The sequence below is a fragment of the Symsagittifera roscoffensis genome, chromosome 4 (genome assembly GCF_963678635.1).
Source record: "Symsagittifera roscoffensis chromosome 4, txSymRosc1.1, whole genome shotgun sequence".
NCBI lineage: Eukaryota > Metazoa > Xenacoelomorpha > Acoela > Convolutidae > Symsagittifera > Symsagittifera roscoffensis.
In genome coordinates this window covers 21,126,654-21,148,084 of record NC_087065.1, presented here as the reverse complement: position 1 = coordinate 21,148,084, position 21,431 = coordinate 21,126,654, and the positions used below count along the sequence as shown (strand labels likewise).

The 21,431-nt window shown below is 37.7% G+C and overlaps 2 protein-coding genes and 1 non-coding gene across 3 annotated transcripts in view; all 3 read left to right on the top strand.

Moving 5' to 3' along the window:
- The window catches only part of LOC134843588 (single-stranded DNA-binding protein 2-like), a 243,455-nt gene that overhangs the window by 22,591 nt on the left and 199,433 nt on the right, over nucleotides 1–21,431 (top strand). The gene's annotated exons all lie outside the window — the stretch shown is intronic.
- LOC134843658 (vesicle-fusing ATPase-like) lies at nucleotides 25–20,585 on the top strand. Its single transcript, XM_063859856.1, has 16 exons — nucleotides 25–451; nucleotides 3,309–3,411; nucleotides 3,599–3,714; nucleotides 3,974–4,119; nucleotides 4,330–4,469; nucleotides 4,840–5,023; nucleotides 5,619–5,776; nucleotides 7,488–7,666; nucleotides 9,181–9,430; nucleotides 9,545–9,586; nucleotides 9,724–9,991; nucleotides 13,545–13,678; nucleotides 13,970–14,036; nucleotides 14,558–14,775; nucleotides 15,051–15,217; nucleotides 20,048–20,585. The coding sequence occupies exons 1-16, from the start codon at nucleotides 351–353 to the stop codon at nucleotides 20,061–20,063; spliced, it is 2,289 nt and encodes a 762-aa protein (XP_063715926.1). The 5' UTR covers nucleotides 25–350; the 3' UTR covers nucleotides 20,064–20,585.
- On the top strand, nucleotides 5,968–6,039 carry Trnaq-uug (transfer RNA glutamine (anticodon UUG)). The gene has a single exon. It is a non-coding gene; the product is annotated as a tRNA-Gln (tRNA).

Here is a 21,431-nt window from a genome sequence, read left to right as displayed (position 1 = left end):
GCTTGGAATCCACTCTATTTTAAACGGTGTCTTGTTCTGTTTCAGTTAATGAATGTGACAAAATGCTGCACTAAACACGACGAATTGAACTAAAAACAACCTGACGCTCTTCCTGTGTGCGTGTGTGGCAGTGACGTGGACCCATAGACAAGTCTAGACCAACAGTAACCGAGACAAGTTAAAGCATCCTTCCGGTGTTGCAAATCATCAAGTCATTCGTACTCGTGTGTTGGAAGTCAGCCAGCGATCGAACAAACCAATATTGGCCTGAAAAGAAGAGGCGGCAAAAGGAAAAGGAAAGAAAGCGACTGACTGAAGTGATTTATTTGGAGATCTGAGAGGGGAGAGAGATGGTGCAGTTGGCGGTGGACAAGGCGCCAGCCAATTACCCCGACTTCCCCTTCACCAATCTGGTCGCAGTCAACGCCGAAGACTTCCTCGAGAAAGACAAGTAGGATGTGGCAAAAATCATTGAGAAAAAATTAATTGCTGTAGAATATGAAACTCTAGGCTTACCTAAGCAGCTCTTGGTCTCATTCCTGCGATAAGGGCCGATTGGTCTCCACCCTGCTGAGGTCCCTCGGTTTGGGTACGATAATAAAAATAAAAGGCTTCGGAGCCATCCCGTCCCGACCGTGGTTATTTCCCGCTACATATAACCATCTGGGGGCGGGGGGTCTTGTTCAGCGCGGTATTCGTAAAAATAACCCCAAGCAGCTGGGCGAGTACATGTGGGTCGGTTTCAACAATTCCTCGGTTAAGAAGGGATTTCCCGGGATTGAAAGGGGATAAATAAAAAGATTGATAACGAGATGACTGTTCCCGTTGCTGCTTGATTAACTGGCTTGCAGCCGTGTAGATTTATGGGGTTTACCCGTCAGCATGTGTAGTTTAAGTGGATATTCGATAAGATAAGTAGATAGGTAAACAATGAGTCACGCTTAAATAGATCAAGTGTGGTATAAGCCAGAAAAGAAACTTTGACTAAACCGGCGAACACCCCCCCCCCCCCCCTCCCCACACAAAATCGGAAATAAGAAAGCGAATATTATGAAATTCAGAGGAGCGATACTAGAGATGATTTGACGCGGGCATACGAAAAACGGGACCCCTCAAACCCTTGGGGGGCAAATGATAACGGTCCCCGGAAGTGTAAATGGCCCTATCAGAACTCGGAAACTAGCGGCGGTATTGGACTCAAATTTTAGTATGTTGTAGAACTAGTTGAGGGAAGCTTAATTTTGGAACCCCAGACCCCTAGGAACCCCACTTCCGGTTTTATGCCTTAAGTAAACAAACCCACCCTCAACTTCCTTAAGTCGTTTCTCGGCCTTCGATGATCACAGGCAGCTGAAACTTGGAGGGATGATAGGTAATGGCAAGATACATCTTGTGTTTTAATTTGAACCTTTGCCAACGGGTGGATCGGAAGCTATCAGCACTTGAGAAAACACCCCTTTAGACCGGAAATAGGAAATTAACGCAAAATAAGGAACGGTGGCATAATGATTTTATTACAGCAATCGACATAAGATACGAACCTCGAAAAAAAAACCTTAATGAGTGAAAACCCTCCGGCGACTCCTTCCGGTGGTAATAGCCTTTTTCCGGAAAAGTGATAATGGACCTTAGAAATGGGATGACGAGTGAAGTGTTAATGGGATATGGATGGAACTTGTTACTTAGGATCCCCATAAGATTCTGAACCCAAATATGGAAGTTTGACTCCGGTTGATCCCTGGGTGACCTCAAGTTGACATTTGACCTCAAAAATGCGTAGAAAACCCCGAGATTAACACCGTAAAGTGGCGTATTCCCCTGCGTAACCCCTGGAAATGAGAATGGGTCACCTTGCTAAAAAAGTTGAGAGGAAACTTCTATATTGAGAATAAGAGCAGAAGCTGATAGAGATATAGTTTTATATTGCAACCTTGAGGTAGTAGAGTTAATTCTAAGTGGACTTGGTAAACTTTGGGGGTAAGTGTAGCTTGGCGAGTGATCTAATAGTAGCAATTCAACTAGACTAAAGAAAAGTAGTCCCAGAGGAAATTGATAGTAATAGGACCGCAGCATAATAATTAAGTCTCGTAAACAGTATGAACGGACGGGGTCTTTACTTGGCTTCCCGGAGGTGACTTTTCGGTTCGATTTGACCCCTGATAGACGAACTACGTTCCCTTGATAGCTAGAAGGTCGGGATTGGAATAGAGAACAGATAGAAATTTTAGATGCTCGAAATGAATTAGCTACCCATGAAAAGGGTCTCCCCTACCCTTGGGAGGTCGGAACGTTAACGGGATAATTAAAATAAAGACATTGGGAGGGTCACTGAGAAAACATAGCATGGTTTGGAGGTTGAGTGATAAAATAAATCGAACTTGGCACGTGGCAGAGGGAGGAATATAGTCTTAAAACATGTGCGGACGGGTGATTTAAGCGGATGTCAGGACTGATAGGGAATGGGGTGACTATACTAAAACTAAGTGCAGAGAAAGATAAGGAATTGGAGGCTACCGGAGAGCCTGTAAGAGTTTGAACAATTTTTGCCAGCGAATCGAGTAGGTGGTTCTCGGAGTAAGAGATTAATTATAGCAGAAACCGTAGATAGTTTGTTCTCATCAGATTCTCTAGAGAGAGAATAGGGAGAATAGTTAGGTGTTAGTGAAATTAATGGAAGTTACTTTGCAATCAAGCAATTGCGCTAAATAATTGCAGACCCTTTCCTTTGGGTTAGACTGATAGATTATATCGTGGCCATTCAGAGCCTTCTGTAATTAGACGTATATTCATTTGAAGTAATTTACAATTGGAGATCATACCGATTGTATTGACGAGACAGCCCTAAGAGCAATGCACAGAAGTGGCGAGCAACTTAGAGCAGTGCAAAATAATTGCCTCCAAAGTAACCTTTTCGGGATTGTAGATAGTAGTGAATCTCAGGTCGCCCTGCTGAATTCACTGCCAAAGGACCACTTGAGAAGATATCCCCGAAATCTACAATTGCAATTCATTTGGGAATAAATAAATAATTGTTTTCAATCTTTCCTATTAGGTTTATACTTCGACTGGTTTATATACCACCATAAAGTTTATCAAGCCGTTGGGACTTGAGCCGAATCGTAAAAATTGGGCCAAAAATTATCTTCAGAAAAAACGAAAATAATGAAGTGAAATTTAGGATCAACTGTACAATTCCACTCCCAAATTGCGGGTGAGACGCGTTTTCATTTAGCCTTTCTGTTGGTTTCTTGCTTCGTGGTCTGATAAAATGTCGGTCTCATCAGGTCAATTGTTTCATTATGTTCTAGACATGTGAAGGTGACAGGTGAGAGTGGACGCATGTTCCACGTCTTCTCCATCCAACGAATGCAGGAGGTGCTCAGAGGAGCCATCTGCTTCAACACTGGACAGGTTAGATATGAGACGTACTTGAAGCCAAGCTAGTTTCCGAAAAATATTCACTAAAAAAGGAAGAAAATAAGACACAGGCTGTTCAGTCCAATCCGATAAATTAACGATTTCATTTATTGTGAAAAAACCTAGAGCATTTTTTTGATTAGCAGAATTCTTGAGTCGGCAAGATATTTTTGTTGTTTAGAGGCAGTTTGCGGGTCTGGGTGCTGGACAGCGGGTGGAGGTGGAGGTGTACAAGTTCGAGCAGAATGATTACATCACATCCATCTCCCTCAAGGCCGACTTCATCTCCAAGAAAACGTCAGTGAAACATCCTCTAGTTGAGTGTTCAAAAAATGGAAATTTAAAATATGTATATTCAATTTCAACGTTCAAATCTGCGGTCTTTCTCATTTTGCCCACCAGCTCAGTAACAGAAATTATAGTCCTCTCTGTGATTTTCTATGGGGAGCTATATTTTGCCTGGAGACTATAATGGGGTAAAACTCCTGCGAGTTGTTTTTTATCAGAAATTAGTATATTTTTGTTAGTTGCGTATTGTTGTGTGGTATGATTTTAGGGCACAGCCGGACATTCCGTTTGACACGGACAAGATGTCACATGAATTCTGCATGCAGTTCCAGAATCAGGCCATGCAGCCGGGCCAGACAATCTTCTTCAAGTTCAACGAAAGCAAACTCCTGCTCACAGTGACGGAACTCAGTGGTGAGAGCAAGAACTTACAGTTACTATTGCAAATAAAACAGAAAAGACAAGTAAATGATGAGCAGTCATGATGATGAACAAGTATGAAAAATATTATTTGGACAAAAAAAACTAATGCAGGCCGTGAAAACGCCGAAGTATAAAGGTTCCTGTTTAGTAGAAAAATATCCCATAAGAGTCAGTAGTTTCGAGCCAATTTGTGCTTTCTAGGTGGGGGAGCGAAATCGTTTTTGAAGACCCTGTCCAAACCGAAGCCGCTGGAGCGAGGTCTGTTCATGAGCAATGCAGTGGCAACATTCGACCGAGCTGACGGTTCCTCCATCATGCTCACAGGCAAGAGCAAGGGAAAGGTGAGTTGATGAAAATTTGCAGCTTTTTACAATTGAGTACTTGCGTGTTCTGTCTATAATTTTTCTCTTAATTAAGAAAATTTAGCTTAACGATCAATAGTTTTGAGCAGCTATCTACAATTAGCGGGGTTGCTCAAAGTTTATTGATTCATATTTTGCAGAAACTGTTGGCAATACATTCGCGAAATGTTAAAACATGTACTTAAAACAATTTTTAAAATGTATTTCGTTTTTGACTAGGTAATTAGGTAATAAACAGCGTTTCTTGTTGAAGTGCTGAAAATGATCTCGTATTGTCGTCAATTGACTTCTGAATAACTGGTCTAAAAATTTAATTTTGCCATGTATGTTTGCCGTTGCTGTGCTGTAGGCCAGTCAGCACACCTCGATAATCAACCCGGACTGGGACTTCCAGAAGATGGGCATAGGGGGACTGGATGACGAGTTCAGTGCCATCTTCAGAAGGGCATTCGCATCCAGAGTGTTCCCTCCTGATGTGGTCCAACAATTGGGACACAAACACGTCAGAGGCATCCTATTGTTTGGACCACCAGGTGGGTAGTGTACAGGGTGTTGCGGCAGCAATTCGTTGCAGAGGTGATAATTATAATGATAAATTGCTCTGCGACTGCGACTAGTTGTCGTTTCTTGGAATGCTACCAATTGTCATCTGCGACCAAATGTTGTCCGCGAAGAATTGTCGCTTCGCGGTTAATGTAGTCTATGTGTTGACAGTATGGATGAGTAATACAGAACAACCTATTAGAGAACAGAACGTGTCAATCACCGGGCCCAGGCTGGCATTAATATCTGACGGTCAAAGACAAAAACGAATCTACTTAACAATTACCCCTCCCCCCCCCCCCCCTCCCCCCATGGTATCTACTAATCTTCCTGTTAAAAGTTTTTGGGTCTTTTCTTTTTGGTACCCTCATTCAAAATTTGATATCTCTAACTATCCCCCCTTGCCCCTTTTGCAAAAAGGGGGAGATTGGCTACTAGGTACTCATTTCTCATATGCTTAACCGTTGAATTATTTCTAGGAGATCCGTTATTAGGTACCATAGGGGGAATTATAATTAATTGAAGTGATCTGATCCAAAATTTGTATACTTTGCTTTTTTACTCTGATTAATTTTGCTTGTTTAGGGACTGGTAAGACACTGATGGCACGTCAGATCGGCAAAATGTTGAATGCTAGGGAGCCCAAGATCATCAATGGACCAGAGATTCTGAACAAGTTCGTCGGTCAGAGCGAGGAGAATGTCCGCAAACTGTTCGAAGACGCCGAGGAGGAACAGAAACGAGTAAGAGAAAGAACATTTTTAGTGCTTTATAATGTGTTTTTAGTTCGTTCGCTCATTGAAAGGAATTACACTCAACAACTGCAACGAACGCACAACGCTCAAAAGAAATTACAACAAGCAGACAACGCGTTTAGATAAAACTTGCTTAATGCTGCGTTGGTTATATAGACGGACCATTATGCTATATCATGGGTCCTATGGTGTAATGGTTAGCACCTTGGACTTTGAATCCAAAGATCCGAGTTCAAATCTCGGTAGGACCTGAGTTTTTATTTCCAATAACGATGTGGCCTACCGAGATTTGAACTCGGATCTTAACTCCGAGTTTTTATTCTCCAATTTGAACTCCGAGTTTTTATTCTCCAATTTCCGCGGATGATTTCAGCGCATAATAAAACGCGCTTTAGGTTTTTATTAAGATCAAGATAGGCAATATTCAGGGACGGGGTACAAGAGTGATAGAAAGAGGGGTCAGTAAAAACCAAGGGTGGGAGGGAGAGGGGTCCCAAATCACACTAATTTTAGGCAAATACCGCAATTAACTCAACCACTATGCGCCGTTCGGTCGTTTCAAAACTCTTTCCTCAAACGTAATTAACCCGCATCATTTGCAACTTACTTGACATCACCGAAGCAATAAATTGGACTAATAAATTGGAAAATTTTGAGGCAACTTTATTTACTTTATAGGGACCCAATTAGTTTCTTGGTACAAGTATGATATTTGGGATACATATCCCAGGAAAAAGCAAGTATGATAGATGGGTCCCGCAATTTTAGTGAAAACTTCAAAAACACAAGTAAACAGCTGCGAACGATGTTTTCGAAGATTTGGTAAAGTGTAATAGAGGGATCCCACAAAACTAACAGGATACGTACTGCACTTTCGTGTTCAAAACTGGATGCTGTTTTGTAATCTGTTGATCAGGTGCGGATCTAGGATTTTCTCCAGGGGAGGGGGCGGCTTTTCAAAAAATTGTCGAACATTTTTGCCAAAAAATTCATTGTGTGCCAAAAATAGAATTGGCCTTAATGATAACTTGGACCAACAAAAAGGTGTATGGTGATAACTGTGGTGATGATGTTACATGGGTACAAGTATGATCAGGGGCAGATTTAGAGGGTTGATGGCGGGGAGGCAGACGCCCCTTCCCCCCCCCCCCCCCCCCTCAGGGATTCGACCCCATGCCGACCCAAAGGGTCCCTCCCCCTTTGAACTATTTTGAGATATCCATTTTTGGCTGACTGACCCTTAAATTTTTCTAAAGGTGCCTTTGGCGCCAATACATACTAATTTTCAGGGAGGAGCGCGCGCCGAAAAAACGCGATTTTTGGTCAACATTTTCCAAAAAATGCCTAAAAACAACGTTTGGCCTGTTTTTTTTTAAATTTTGCCTGCGGCGCAGAAATTTTGGCAAAAACAGGGTCTTTGTAGTGCTTTGGGAGAGCTCAGAAAATCAATTTGGTGGACCTAAAAAAGGTCGACAAAAATTTCGATTTTTTTTTTGAAAATTTCGCAATCCCCCCCCCCCCCCCCCCCCCCCGAGAAAATCCTAGATCCGCCCCTGAGTATGATAGTTGTGTCCCTGAAAACGGTTTCCAAAGGTTTGAATCACACGAATTTTTCATGGACCCATCTAACTTTTACACACCCTGTCTAACTATCAGACTTGTACATCTAATTGTGATTGTGACTATGTGATTGTTGCAGTGTGGGATCAACAGTGGTCTGCACATCATCATCTTCGACGAGATAGACGCCATCTGCAAGGAGAGGGGGTCCACAGGGGGAGGCACTGGGGTGCATGACACTGTGGTGAACCAGCTGCTGAGCAAGATGGACGGAGTCAACCAACTTAACAACATACTCGTCATAGGCATGACCAACAGGTAAGAAGCGAATGCCTTCTTAATGCTGATAGTTGAAATGATCACAAAGTTCTTATTTGATGAACAACTGTTTTACGCTCAACCTACTGAAATCATGGAATCTGATCCTGCTTAATTAGAAAGGTTACGGAAGGCGGTGTTTTGTTTGTGTGTAAAGTAGTTGAATTCCTGTTAAAACAGGTATTATGAAAATGTATGGGATTGGGTTTTTTTAGACGCTTTGGAAAATTCTGTTCTCAAAAAAATTAGTTTTTCTCAAAAGCAACGTCCTTGAAAAGACTGCCCACACTCCACTGTGTGCCTTTATATACGCCCAGTCTCCTACCACAAAAAGTGATGGCCTTCGGTAAATTCAAATCTCTGATTTTTGACCGTGTTTGAAACTTTTTTGACTTTTCTCGAAAACCACTCTCCCAATTCGGAGATTTTGGGTTCAATGAAGATAACGGGTTGTGGGAAGTTTTCATTTATTAGCGGCGATTCTCAAATTTTTCTGCACAAAAATTTATCGTTTGAAAAAAGCCACATATTTTTATAACGTTTTGATTTTTCTCGAAAACTATCCTCCCGAACAGTGATGTTCATTTAAAAAACAATTTGAATCAAAATAAATTCTCATTTAAATTTCAATTTGTTTAAATGTGAAATTATAGCACACTCAATTTAAATGAAAAGTTTTAATTTAAACCATGCAATTTACATTGAAAAAAAAATTAAATTACCCCGGCGGTATTCGATCCGTTGCCAAATTACAGAGTTCACTCGTGATACTTAATTTTACAGTTTCGCGGAAAGGCAAACAATGTAATTTTTCACGACAAATTTGATGAATTTTTTAGCAAATAGATATGCCCCAAAAAATTGCTATGGAATTCTTTTCACAAAACTTCGAAAAATCCCCAAAATTGGCAGAAAAATTGCTAAAAAAACAGGCTGAAGAAAAATTTAGATTTCTAAAGAAAAATTTTAATAGTTTCCGAAAAATTTAAATTGATGCTAACAATTTTTGTAATTTTCTTAAACAATTTAATTTAATTTTCAATTTAAATGGACATCATTGCTCCCGAATCTTAGTTTTTGGTTTCAATGGAAGAATAGGTTGTGTGAAGCTACTCTGCGTAAGCGGCTATGACCAATTCGTTCCACAAAAAGTTATGGCTCTCAGAAAAATCAATCATTTGATTCTTCAACCGTTTTTTAAACTTTTTGACTTCTCGAAAACTAACCGACCAACTTTGATATCAAGGGTTTGATCAGGGCAACAGATTGTGGAAAGCCTCAGCGCATAAGCGGCTAGGCCTTAAAATTTGTTAGCAAAATGTTATAACCCTGGGAAAATTCCAAATTCTCAAAAAATTCACTCCTTATTTTTATTAGAGAAACAACTAAGATTTTGAGTGAAGCCCAAATTTTGAAATTAACCATGTCATCTTGCACCAGTACAAAAATTCAAAAATATTAAACATTTACCTCCAGTTTTAGCTGGGGCCCCTATTGGTTATCAAATGTTGCAGAAAGGACCTCATCGACGACGCCCTCTTGCGACCTGGCAGATTGGAAGTGCAAACAGAAATCTCTCTCCCAGATGAGAAAGGAAGACACCAGATATTCGAGATATATGTGCAGAGAATGCGCGATTTCCAAAAGTTGGCAGATGATGTAGACACGAAAGAACTAGCCGCCCTGACTAAGAACTTCTCTGGAGCTGAGATTGAGGGTTTGGTGCGAGCGGCACAGGCTACAGCACTGAACAGACTAATTAAGGTTTGAGAAGTTTAATTGGCGAAATGTGTCGATGAAGGTCCTGTTTGGGAATTGGAAATTGATTTTCGTTATGATTTTTGAACATGATAATGATGACCCATTGCTTCTTTTTAGGGCGGAGTTGGCGCCTTGCAAGAGAAAGAAAACAAAAAGAAGGTAAGTCTAGAATCATCTTTGGACGATGCTTGGACCTAATTTACATGCTCAGAGAAAGCTGTTTTAAATGCTCAGAGAGCAGCTTTGAAGTATCTTGAAAGTCGTGAATCTTAATTATATCAGTCGTCGTTTCTTAGGACTCTGGTGGTAATAAGAATGGCAAAATAGAACTAGATGCAGACGCGGCTGATAAGATCAAGATCTGCAGAGACGACTTCATGATGGCTCTGGAGAATGACATCAAGCCAGCTTTTGGCTACAATACAGACACCCTGAAGGAGTCCATTCCGAATGGCATAATCCAGTGGGGTCAGAGTGTGGATAGAGTGATGGAGGATGGCCGGCTGATGATCAAACAAACCAGACAGTCGGAGATGACGCCAATTGTGTCATTCTTAATTGAAGGCAAGTCAGAGATTTTTCAGAAATGATGATCAGGTCTGCCACTCAGTAAATGGCGGGTATGTGATTCAAGTTGTTCGATAATTTTTTAAAATACTTGTTGGGAATGACTCCTACTTTCAATGACTTCTATCAATGACTCCTACTTTCAAAAAATGGAACCGAATTTCTGAATGCTCCGCGGAATGAAACAATAACAGTTGATCTTATTTTGTTCCGACCATTAGAAAAATGAGGAAGAACTTTGTATTTGGGTGTGTGTTTTTGTTTTTTTTAAGAGTCGATGAACATAGTTCAGACTCTTATATTGGTCGCGATGAAAATCTTGAAAAATTTTAATTTTTTTTTCGAATTCTTTTAGAAGTACCTTACCAAATCTAGAATTCAGATTCAATCAAGAGAACCTGTTATGATCTCACTTGCATAAGCTACTAAGCCCTTGTTTTTGTAGATATTGATCGTTTTTTTTTGAACAATTGGTAGTGGTATTCTGTGTATGAACTGATTCTACCAATTGTGGTAATCAATGAGCTACGGAATTAAGAACTTTGCACAGTTTGATAATTTGAGGATTTTTAGTAGTCTATGTAGTTCAGACTCTTAGATAGGTTGCGATGTTTTTTTTTGTTTTTCTTTTCAGGAAAAGTCTTAAAACTTGTTCAAGCTCAAATTTGCTTTTCGCTTTTTTTACTTTTGATTTCTTTTTAAGTTGAGTTCAATTCATTTGTTAAAAAGAAGGCACACTCTATTATCAAACAGCGAAAGTGTGAAGGTCACCAAAAACGTGATCGATTTCTTATTTCGAAACTAAAATTTATTTATCAGATTTCCCAGCGAAACAAAGCTTACCTATTGATCCAGTTTTCTCAAATTCGGTTAATTTTTTCGAAAGTGCAAATCATAATTTATTTACACTAGCAAGCAGCGCAGTGTTTTAGTGCGAACCTTCTTTTTTCTAGCCTGACTCGCAAATAAAAGTGTTCACTATTTTGTGTTCGTTTTTGCTGCAATCACACACTGTAGTCTTGGTGATTTCGTAGCATCCGTTCTCTGCTTTATTTGTGGCAAGTATTTGTGATTTGTTAGGCGTCAGTGGTTGAGTGGTTAGTGCGTAAGACTCATATTCTCTAGGTTTCAGTAGATCGCAGATCGAATCCGAGAACTAGCCGAACTTTTACTAATTCGAGGCTTATTTCTACTTTTTTTTTGAACTTTATAGAGCTGCTTTTTGTCGTGCTCTGGCTTGTGTTTGCAAAGTATAGCTTCGCCTTTGTGTATAGAAACTCAGAGAGCTTCATGCGCATTTTTTTGTTCATGGTTTTTTTCTTTGAAATTCAAAAATTGAGAAAATTAGGTGCCAACAACAACTATCGGGCTGGGTTGAATGATCTATAATTTTAAAGCCCTGTTATTTGTGATTCGAGCGGCCTTACAAAATGTGTCGAGAAAAACCGGTTTGAAATTTTTGAATTTTGGCCTAATTTCGAGCGAATAAAGCGAGCGAGCAGGCTTAATTTAACAGCTAAAAGCTTATAATAGCTTGGTTTAAAACGCATAAACTTAATTTTGCTTGAGTAACGTCAGTTTACTTTGACTATTTTAGCGCCTTTTCGGAATCTAAATTTTCAAAATTCAAAAAAAACTGCAACACTTGAAAAAAATTGTCAAGAAAAAACCAGTTTGAAATTTTTTTTTTGGTCTAACTTCGAGCTAATAAGGTGAGTGTGCAGGCTTACAATAGTTTTTTGCTTAATTTAAACCATAAAAACTTGGTTTTTACTCGAATAAAATTAGTTTTTGGAATTTTTCTTGCGCAATTTTTTCGTTTTTCTAGTTAATTTTTTTTCAAAAGCTGTTTTACAATAAGACTATTTTACTATGAATGTCGAATCTGCCTAAGTACTATTTTTTCGTTCAGATCTTTCTATCACACCACGCAGAAAATAAACCACACTAATTGGAAAGAAAAGTATTTTATGTATTTTTGAGACTATGTTCGGAACATTCTGTGCTTTAGAAAAAAGGTGCCAATCATAAACTTTTCTCGAATTTGAACGTGATATATTTTTCTTCGAAATTCAGTCTCAAAACTTTAAATCATTTTTTTTTTCAATTTCTTTCATTGGAGAAATGTTACAGAATTAAAGGAAATTGAAAAAATTTGGTTGAAAACTTTTGTGACTTCTAGATAAAGTTTTCCGTGGCGCTTTAAAAAAATGAATTAATTTCTGCGCGTACTTAAAAGGGGGTATTCATCAGTGAGAAACGTTCCCCAGATTTTTGAGCATGGCTCAACGTTCATTAAATTTATTGACAAAGCTAACAGATGATTGGAAAATTTTATATAATTCATTTTTTGGTTTTCCAATCATCTGTTGGTTTTGTTAATAAATTCAACGAAAGTTAAGCCAAGCTATAATTCATCCTTTTAAAGAGCCACGCAGAACTTTATGTAGAATTATTAGGTGAAGCTAGAACTATTTATCCCAAAAACTGAAAATGAAATCTTTTGTAATTACGCGAGCATAGCGTAGTGTGATACTACAAGGCTTTTATCCAACCTAAGTCGTAAATATTAGTGCCGTTTTTTTGGTGGCTCCATTTCAGAAGTCTTATAACACAACATACTTGGCTTTTTCTTTGAAATTCATAATTTATGCACAATTCGGTTTCATGCTTTTCAATTTTTTGCATGCATTGAATTCTATCCCAATTGTGGTAAGCAATGAGCTACGGAGTAAAGAATTATCCATGTTGTTCAGACTATTATATAGGTCGCGATGGTTTTTTCTTTTTTTTTTCAGTAGAAGTGTTATATTTTGTTCAGGCCCAAATGTACGTGATCGACTTCTTATTTCAAAACTGGAATATATTTATCAGATTTCCCAGTGTTACAAAACTTTTACCTATTGATGCTTTTTTCAAGTTTGGTTACTTTTATCAAAAAAGTGTCAATCAGATTTTTTTTTTAGAAATTGGAAGAGCTTCAAGTCTGTTTTTTTGTTTACTTGCGTTCATTGATGCTTTTCCAATACTCTGTTGGCTATGTTTTTTTAAGTCAATCAGACCTAACTCGAAGGTTAATTAGTTCAATTGACCAGAGCGCAAATATCCAGCACCCTTTCAGCTATAAGTTACTTGCCTTTCAGCTATAACTTACTTGCAAGAGCTCTCCTTGCAAACTGCAACGCTCGTGCGATTTGAACTAGCAATCATATGATTGCTGGGCACCATCGCTACTGGAGCGCGGCAACCGGCTTTTTTTGTTTTTTTTTTAATGTATTTTGATTTGCGATTATAATTTTTTTGAAAATTTGTAAATGCTTTATTACCAAAAACAATTAACTGAATTAATCACAATGAATCTAATAAATGTTCCTATTTTTAGCATTGGGTTTTTAAGCTCGTTGAAATTTTTGTAGTGATATTCATATTGAAGTTAATTATAGAGAATTATTAGTGTGAAGAAAAGTATACTGTGTCCGTATTCGCACTGAGATTAGTTTTTTTGAATTTCATGTTATTTTTTTTGATGTTAGTGATTTGTTTCTTGCAGGACCACCGAACTGTGGAAAAACTGCCCTGGCAGCACACCTGGCTTTAGAGTCTGACTTCCCCTTTGCCAAAATCATCTCCCCAGCCAACATGATTGGAATGACTGAGCTGGCTAAGTGTCATGCCATCAAAAAGGTCAGTTGTCACCAGAAACTATCAATAACAGCTAACAATTAACAGTAGTTTAAAGGGCACTATTTTTATGACAGAAGGACCAAATGCTTTCAACCAATGAATGTCCGTTAAGCGGGTCATTTTTTTTTTCATTTGTTTCAATATTTGTCGAGCATTTGGTTGTTCTGGCATGAGGGATTACCCCTTCTTATTTTAAGAGCTTCTCTAGAGCTGCGCTTCTCAACAGCAGCTGGCTGAGTATCAATTTCAGTCTATCTGCAGTGTTGCATGTTGATGTTGCTGCTGTTTCAGATATTTTTCGACGCTTACAAGTCCACGCTCAGTGTCGTGGTAGTGGACGAAATAGAATCATTAATTGGTAAGACCACTTTACCTTACATTTTCGACGCGAACAGAGTCATTTTATCTGGACACAATAACTGATAGCTTATTGGAGTTTTTCGTGAAGTCTTGAAAAGGGTTTGACTTTTTCCTGAAGGCTCCTCCCATTGTAATCCGTCGCCCAATTTTTGTTGTTTTTAATATGAGTCGATGAACGTAGCAATCTTTTTTCAGGAGTAAGTCTGAAAAATTGCTTACGCTAAAACTTGATTTTTCCCGGTTCGATTTTAGGTTTCTGAGGTCAATTCATTTCCTTTGTTAAAAGGAAGGCAAACATTATTGAACAGCAAAAGTGTAAAGGTGACAAAGAACTATCGATTTTTAATTTTCAAATTTCCCAGTGGAATAAACACTTTACCTAGTGATCCAGTTTGCTCAAATTGAATTCATTATATCAAAAAGTCATGCATTAAGGCCATTTATTGTTTTCTCTGAAATTCGAAAGTTAAAGATTTTTTCAAAAAACAAGGCAGTTTGACTCTTTAACTGATGTTTTAGACTATGTGCCGATGTGTCCGGGCAAGTTCAGCAACATGGTCCTGCAAGCCCTCATCGCACTGGTGAAGAAAGTGCCCCCGAAAGACAAGAGACTGTTGGTTGTCGGGACTACAAGTAGGAAGGATGTCCTGGATGACATGGGACTCCTATCGGCATTCAACTCCTCATTCCATCTGTCCAATATTACAAAGGGACCTGAGATCATAAAAGTAGTCTCGGTAAGGACAATTAAACAACTCAATTTCAACGGCCTCTTAGTTTTGATCAGTTTCTGTTTCTGCAAATTAGTGTCACAATAATTTCGTTTCTCGGAAAAAAGTCAAACTGACCAAGCGAAAAAATAATCAAAGACTTACGGGGACAAATTAGAATAACCTTAAGAGAAATTTTTAGTTTGCAGTGCATGTACACTTTGAAGATTACTTGTATATAGCTTCAAATTCATGTAAGGTTTGACACTCAGAACTTATTAAGGTTATTTTTTGACTTTCAGGAGATGGGTTGTTTCTCGGAGCAAGAACTGTCCACGATAAACAAGAAAGTAGCCTCTCTCACATGTTTTGTGGGCATCAAGAAGTTGATTGTGTTGGCGGAGGCTGCCAAGCAGAGCCCAACTGACAGGGTCAACACATTCCTATGTCTATTAGAAGAGGAAGCAGGGTTTGTGCTCCTTTTTTAGTATCTCTTGTTTTGCACTTCAGTACACAGTTGTTCGGATTACGTTGATCTTCAATTTGTTCTGCGATTGTAATTTAAAAGAAATTTAGAGTCATCAAGTCGGAAATTTAAAATCAGCACTACGGTCCGTCAAAGGCGTTTCAAAACTCTGGGACTCTACTTCTTTAAGTGATGGTTAGAGCGCAAGAGTTCGGTTATACGGCATTACTAGCAATTTTTTTTCAAAATTAAATTAATTTTGAAAACGTTATACGGCATTACTGGCAACTAAATTAAATCAACGTAAAACATTTAGTAAGCGACATAGCAATGCGTAAACTAGTTGGTGTGTAGTCTCGAGGTAGACGAACCTCTGGAGAGAATTCGAGCGCCACAAGAACTAGACGACATGTATAAAGTTAAGCAAGCTCAAACTCCACAAGAAGAAGTAGCTGACAGTGCCGACAGTTTCCATGACGCCGAACAGAAAGCAACGGAGAAGTCTACTCCCAAGTCAGAAACTAAGGAAACTACCAAGAAAGAAACCGAGAAAGCAAGTTCGAATCCACTCGCTAAGGACAAGGAAAGAGGCCCAAAAGAAGTTGAAAAAGCAAGTTCCAAATCCAATGGTAGAGAAACCACTAAAAAAGAAATTGAAAAGGCAAGTTCAGAATTCAATGGTAAAGAAGCTATCAGAAAGGAAAACGAGAATGCAAGTTCTAAGTCAAACACCAAGAAAAGCGACAAAAAGGGAACTGAAAAACAAAGTGAAAAAGTGCCAGAAGAACTGGCAGGCGAAACTCTTAATCAAGATCGGAGTCAAGGAACTCCAGACATTCAAATTGACTATTATACCAATCCCGGAGAATATGTTGCACCGAATGATTCTGTAATGTCGCCAAAAGAAAGAGAAATGTCGACTCCTAAGCCTAATTCAAGACGTAGCAGAAAGGCTCTAGAAAATACAGCAAACGATGTAGATAATCAAGTGTATGAGCAGCCTATTACCAGGCGAAGCAAGAGTAAGAAGTCAAAATCACAGCATGTTAAAAGGCAGGTAGAAAGTCTGAAGTCACCTGAAAGTGAGGTGGATGTTAGTCAAGAAGTGAGGTCAAAGGCAAAGAGCAGGGGAACTAAGTCAAGGGGAAAACAGCGCAAGAAAGAAAAATAACGAGACTTATTCCCAAAATAGATTATTATATAAGCAGCAATTAGAGCTATCAGAACTGTAATCACCAAGTCTAATAAAATTTTCAAAGAAACTTTTTTGAATGAGCCAATATTTCATCCAAAAAGTTTATCTCGAATCATTAAATTTTTACTTAAGCTAAGTGAAACTTTAATATGCAAGGTGATTGGCCACGATACGCTATCAATATATAAGTAGCATACTTTTAAGTGTGAGTGCCTTAGATTTAAATTTTAAGTGCTGAATCACTTTGTTTTAAAAGCGATATTCGGAAATCCTAGTATGCTCCGAATGCCATTTAATTTGTTTCAACCTTTTCTTGAATGAGAAAACTTTGGATAAATCAGAGCGCCTTAATTAAATCTGAACTGATATTTTTGAGTGCTGATTGGTTCCCCTCTTTCGCATGGAGCAATAAAGATGTGAATATAAAATGCGCGTAATTTAGTCCAGCAGATGGGCTAAATTATTATTTTTCGAATCCCATCACTTCAGAAAAAAATAGTCACTAGTAAACGTCTTTACACTCAAGAGAAGTGTATTTCTAGGACTCTACTGTTTTTTTAAACCCTAACTTGCAAAGTTTTACTCATTCAGTGTTTCCCAGTAGCATTATCGGTCATAGTGTATGCCAAGAGCAACTTCGCCTCTGTGTTTATGTTTGTTTTCAGACTAAATTTTGATAGGAGGATGACCTGCTACATATTTTTAACTAGAATTTTAATCTTCATCTAGCTATTAATAAATGTCTTGTTTTTAAGAGTAATGAACTTAGTGAAGACTCTTATATAAGTCTTGGTGATTTTTTTTTTCAGGAAAGAGACTTAGAATTTATTTGTTCAAGCTAAGTTTTGATTTTTTGCGGTTTGACTTGTGATTTTTTTTGATGTTCAGTGCTTTTCCATTGTTAAAAGGAAGGCAAACTCACTATCGAACAGCAAAAGTGTAAAGACTACAAAAAACGTGATCAACTTCTAGTTTCGAAAGTGGAATTTAATTATCAGATTTCCCAGCAAAGTTAACTCTTCACGTATTCATCCAAGTTTCTCAAATTGGGTTAATTTGATGAAAAATTTGTCAGTCATAAGTTTTTCTAGAAATTCAAAGAGCTTTAGGGCATCGAAATTTGAAGGCTGATTTTTTTTAAAAAACCAGTCATTTTTTTTCTGTTTCTTTGCGTTCGTTTCTTTTTTCCAACTGTCAGTTGACTATCTTTGAAAATCTAATTCAATCACCCTTCGCAAAATTAATAAATGGATATAAGACCAAAAAATCTGAAAACTTCGGCATTTTCTTTTTTTTTTCGATCTTACATTATTATGGTCGGCGTTTTTTGTGCTAATTATATAACAGCCTGCTCTGCATAATCTTTTTACCCTTGCGATAAGCAAGGGTATTGCAATCGGCTACTAGACTTTTTCTTCCCGTAAACAACTATCTCCTACAAAATTTTAGTAGGAATGTTAAATTTCAATTTCACGACTGCTGACATGCTCAATTTCTTGAAAACTTAAATAAAACTACCATCATTTAGGTAGTAATTAGGGGAAGTTCTTTTCAGGTAATAGCTTTTTTAAAATAAAATTCTTGAAAAAAAAATATTTTTTTGTTTTCTCCATTTTCGTCATTGTTTCCGTCGGCTCGTTTTCCAATTTTTTAAATGCAGTTTGTTCTATCTGGTACCTTTTTTTGGGCTTACTTTCCAAAGTATAGGCATTACTTTTATTTAAACAGGTTTTCTTATGATTGAAAGTTCTGTAATTTGCAATTTTTTTGAAGTTTTTTTTTCAATCAAACGGTTTCGGCGATATTATTTCATCGAAGTCAAATTATGTTGCTTAGTTTCGAGGGTAAAATATTTTTTTAATGCTTTTGTGTTTCGTTAAAGCTTTTTTTTTCATAAAACAATTTTTTTCGTCTAAACTGGTGTCTGCTCAAATATTGTCGGCTTAGTTGATACATTACTGATTTTTCTTCTGCAAGTGCAAGTGTTGTTCATTGTAGGTGGGACTTTTAAAACTTAAGTTGCCCGTTTCATGTTTTGTTCCATTGCTAATTTAATATTCAAGTGTGTGGGGTTTTTCTATGCGATGAATTTCTATCGAGAAATTTAAAGCTTTGGTAGACCAATTTTTTTTTCATAACTTGTTACATTTTTTTGACTTCTTATGTTTTTTTATGGTTTTGTTGCCCCACAAGTGGTGCGAAAGTTATGTTTGATTAAGGGCGAAGTATTGTAATGAAAGGTTTTCACCCATGCAAGTTTTTACCGGCCCAACTAACCAGTTCATATTTTTTTATACTTGCACATCTTAATGAACGATTTTTCTAATCCGCTAGCCAATTTGAAAATAACGATTTTGGCGAGGAAATGCGATCAGTTCACTTAGCCCTATACGATATCTCTACTTTTATGTTCGTGCATGCGTTGGTGTTTTAACTGAACAATGATTTAGCTATATCCGCGTTATCAAAACGCTTTCTTTGCTGCCTGATATCTAAGAAGAAACTATGTAAGTAGTTTTAATCGAGGAGCCATAGACAAGTGATCAATTTTTTCCATATTTGCCATTTTAGAGCTCGAGTTGAGCTTACATAGAGCAGCTTCGCTTCTGTATTGAGTTTCGGACGAGGTAATCGTAATTTTGAAATAATTCCGATATTGTAGCTATATGGTGTTAGCTAAGTTTTCCCTGGACGCAGTTTCGTTTTCTTGTGCTGAAATTCTGTCTAACTAATTCACAATCAAGTTGTCCTGCACAAAATCCAATTGTTTTGACAACATATTTTGGTTTTGACTAAAAAAGTGAATGAACTTCATCTGTGAAAACAAATATGTGAAAAAACTTCTCAAGAACAAATTTCATCAAGTGTTTGTTGTGATAACGGAAAGGAGTGAAGTTCATTGATCCTTGAGGTTTTTATTTTTAAGAGTATATTCTTTTTTATATATATAGCCCCCGGTCCTGCTCAATGCAGAACCATCCGTGGGTGAGGGGAATGTCATCCATTTCGCCGTAGCCGGTCCCATCATGAGGAGGCGGATGATGCTGGGAGCCCTCCAACCGTTACCCAAAAGGGATTCGAACGCACGATCATCATGTTGAGAGACGTGCGCCTTACCCCACCGGGCCAAGGCCGCTCTTTTTAAGTGTCAATAAGCGTAGTGAAGACACTTATATAGGTCGTGTTGATACTTATATTTTTTGCTACATTTTTTCAGGAAAAACCTGGAAAATTTGTTCACGCATAAGTTTTTTTCTTGATTTGATTTTTTGATTTCTATTTCAATTCATTTTCGTTTGCTAAAAAAAGGCAAATTAAGCTCTCTTATTACGAACGTGTAAATGTCTCGAAAAACGTGAATGCCAATTTCAAAAGTGAATTTAAATTTTCATATTTCTCATCGGAACAAAAAAATTACTTTTACCTATTGATATTGATCCAGTTTACTCAAATTTAAAAAGAGTCAATCATTACAGATTCTTGGATTCTAAGAGCTTAAAGGTCTTATATATTTTGTTTCAGACTCGAAATTTGTGTATTCTAATTCAATCGAAACTTCATGAACTCTTTTCTTTGCCAATTACCATGTCATATTTTTGGTGGCATACTTCTCGTTAATTACGTCCGCTTTTTTTCAGACTGCAACCGACGTAAAACTTCTGCTTTGTAATTGGAAATGACTCGACGGACAGTCAAACTTGAACGTTCTCTGCAATTGACCGATTGTTCAAGAACACGGAGGAGCACATACCGCAACGAACAGTGGCAATTGATTGACACCGCCTGACCTAGATTGCATTCCCTAGAACAGAAACTTTTGATATCTCAGCAACCGTTAAGTTATTTCTTTACATAATGCCAGAATGGATGGTTATTTGCGTTTTGTTAGTTAATTATTGCATCACGTCAATACTGCATTTATGTAGCCTGTGTTCTTTGAATCTGCAATATGAACCCATTGTATATTTTTCGATATTTTTTTTGAATATCCTCAAGTGCTTAATTATGTTATAAATAAACACGAATACGTGCTAATCGTTTTTGAGCGGGTTGAGTATATTAAAAAGTTACCGCTTGACATATGGATTTTTATTACCAGTGAATCTGTAAAATTTTGTTTCATAGTTGTACCAATTTGATCACTCCTTATATAACTTAATAAATTATTAGAATGCGGTTGTTTTTAAACCTTTAAGCAACTTATGTTTGTCAACATGCTCGACAACAAGGAAGCAACAGCGGTATTCCGTTCGGAGCTGAGCAGCTCCTATGTACGTCCTTTGCCTCGTGGGTAAATGGTCTTATCTGACAAAAGTTAATGAAAATTAAAATATATTATATTTTAAACAAGGATAGCCGGTTGCTGTGCAAGTAGGACAGATTGCTCCAACAAAAAATACAGAAAAGAGGTTTTATTTTTTTTTTCAATTTAGCGTTGTATAATGTAGCGTTTTTTCAATTTAACCATAAAAAGCGTAGAAACTTAATGAATTAGACGTAATTACCCTTGAGATAAGCAAGGGTATTGCAATCGGGTACTAGGCTTTTTCCCGTAAATAATTTTGTTCACAGTATGGTCAAAATTAGAAACGGTAAATGTAGCTTTAGCTCTTGATAAATTCAAATTTCTTTGCATCTCCGGCACACTTGGTCTGGAGGTAATGAATACGCCTAGGACGGCAAAGGCTATAGGTTCGAATCTGACACGACCTGTTTTTTTTTTTCAAATAAGAAGTACCTGATTTCAAAAAATTTTCCGCTTGTTAATTCTCTGCGTATGTTTTGACGTTGACTTTTTATGTTTCCTTCTATTGTTTTTTTATAGCTTGAAACTATTCTGCCCAAATGATTTCGGCTTAGTCTCCTTTTTTTTCAATGGAAACGTAACTTCTATGCACCCAGCTTTGAATCTTAATTTTTTGAGTTTTCTCAAAAGCTGCTAATCCAAATCTGATTTGATTTTAATCAAAAGGACGGGTTTTGAGTAGCTCCCATGCATCAGCGGCTACGACGGCTACGCCC

Coding starts and splice junctions, on each gene's coding strand:
- LOC134843658 (XM_063859856.1), top strand. CDS start 351: ATGGTGCAGTTGGCGGTGGACAAGGCGCCAGCCAATTACCCCGACTTC. Junction 9,431..9,544: donor CACTGAACAGACTAATTAAG/GTTTGAGAAGTT, acceptor GCTTCTTTTTAG/GGCGGAGTTGGCGCCTTGCA. Junction 14,776..15,050: donor AGATCATAAAAGTAGTCTCG/GTAAGGACAATT, acceptor TTTGACTTTCAG/GAGATGGGTTGTTTCTCGGA.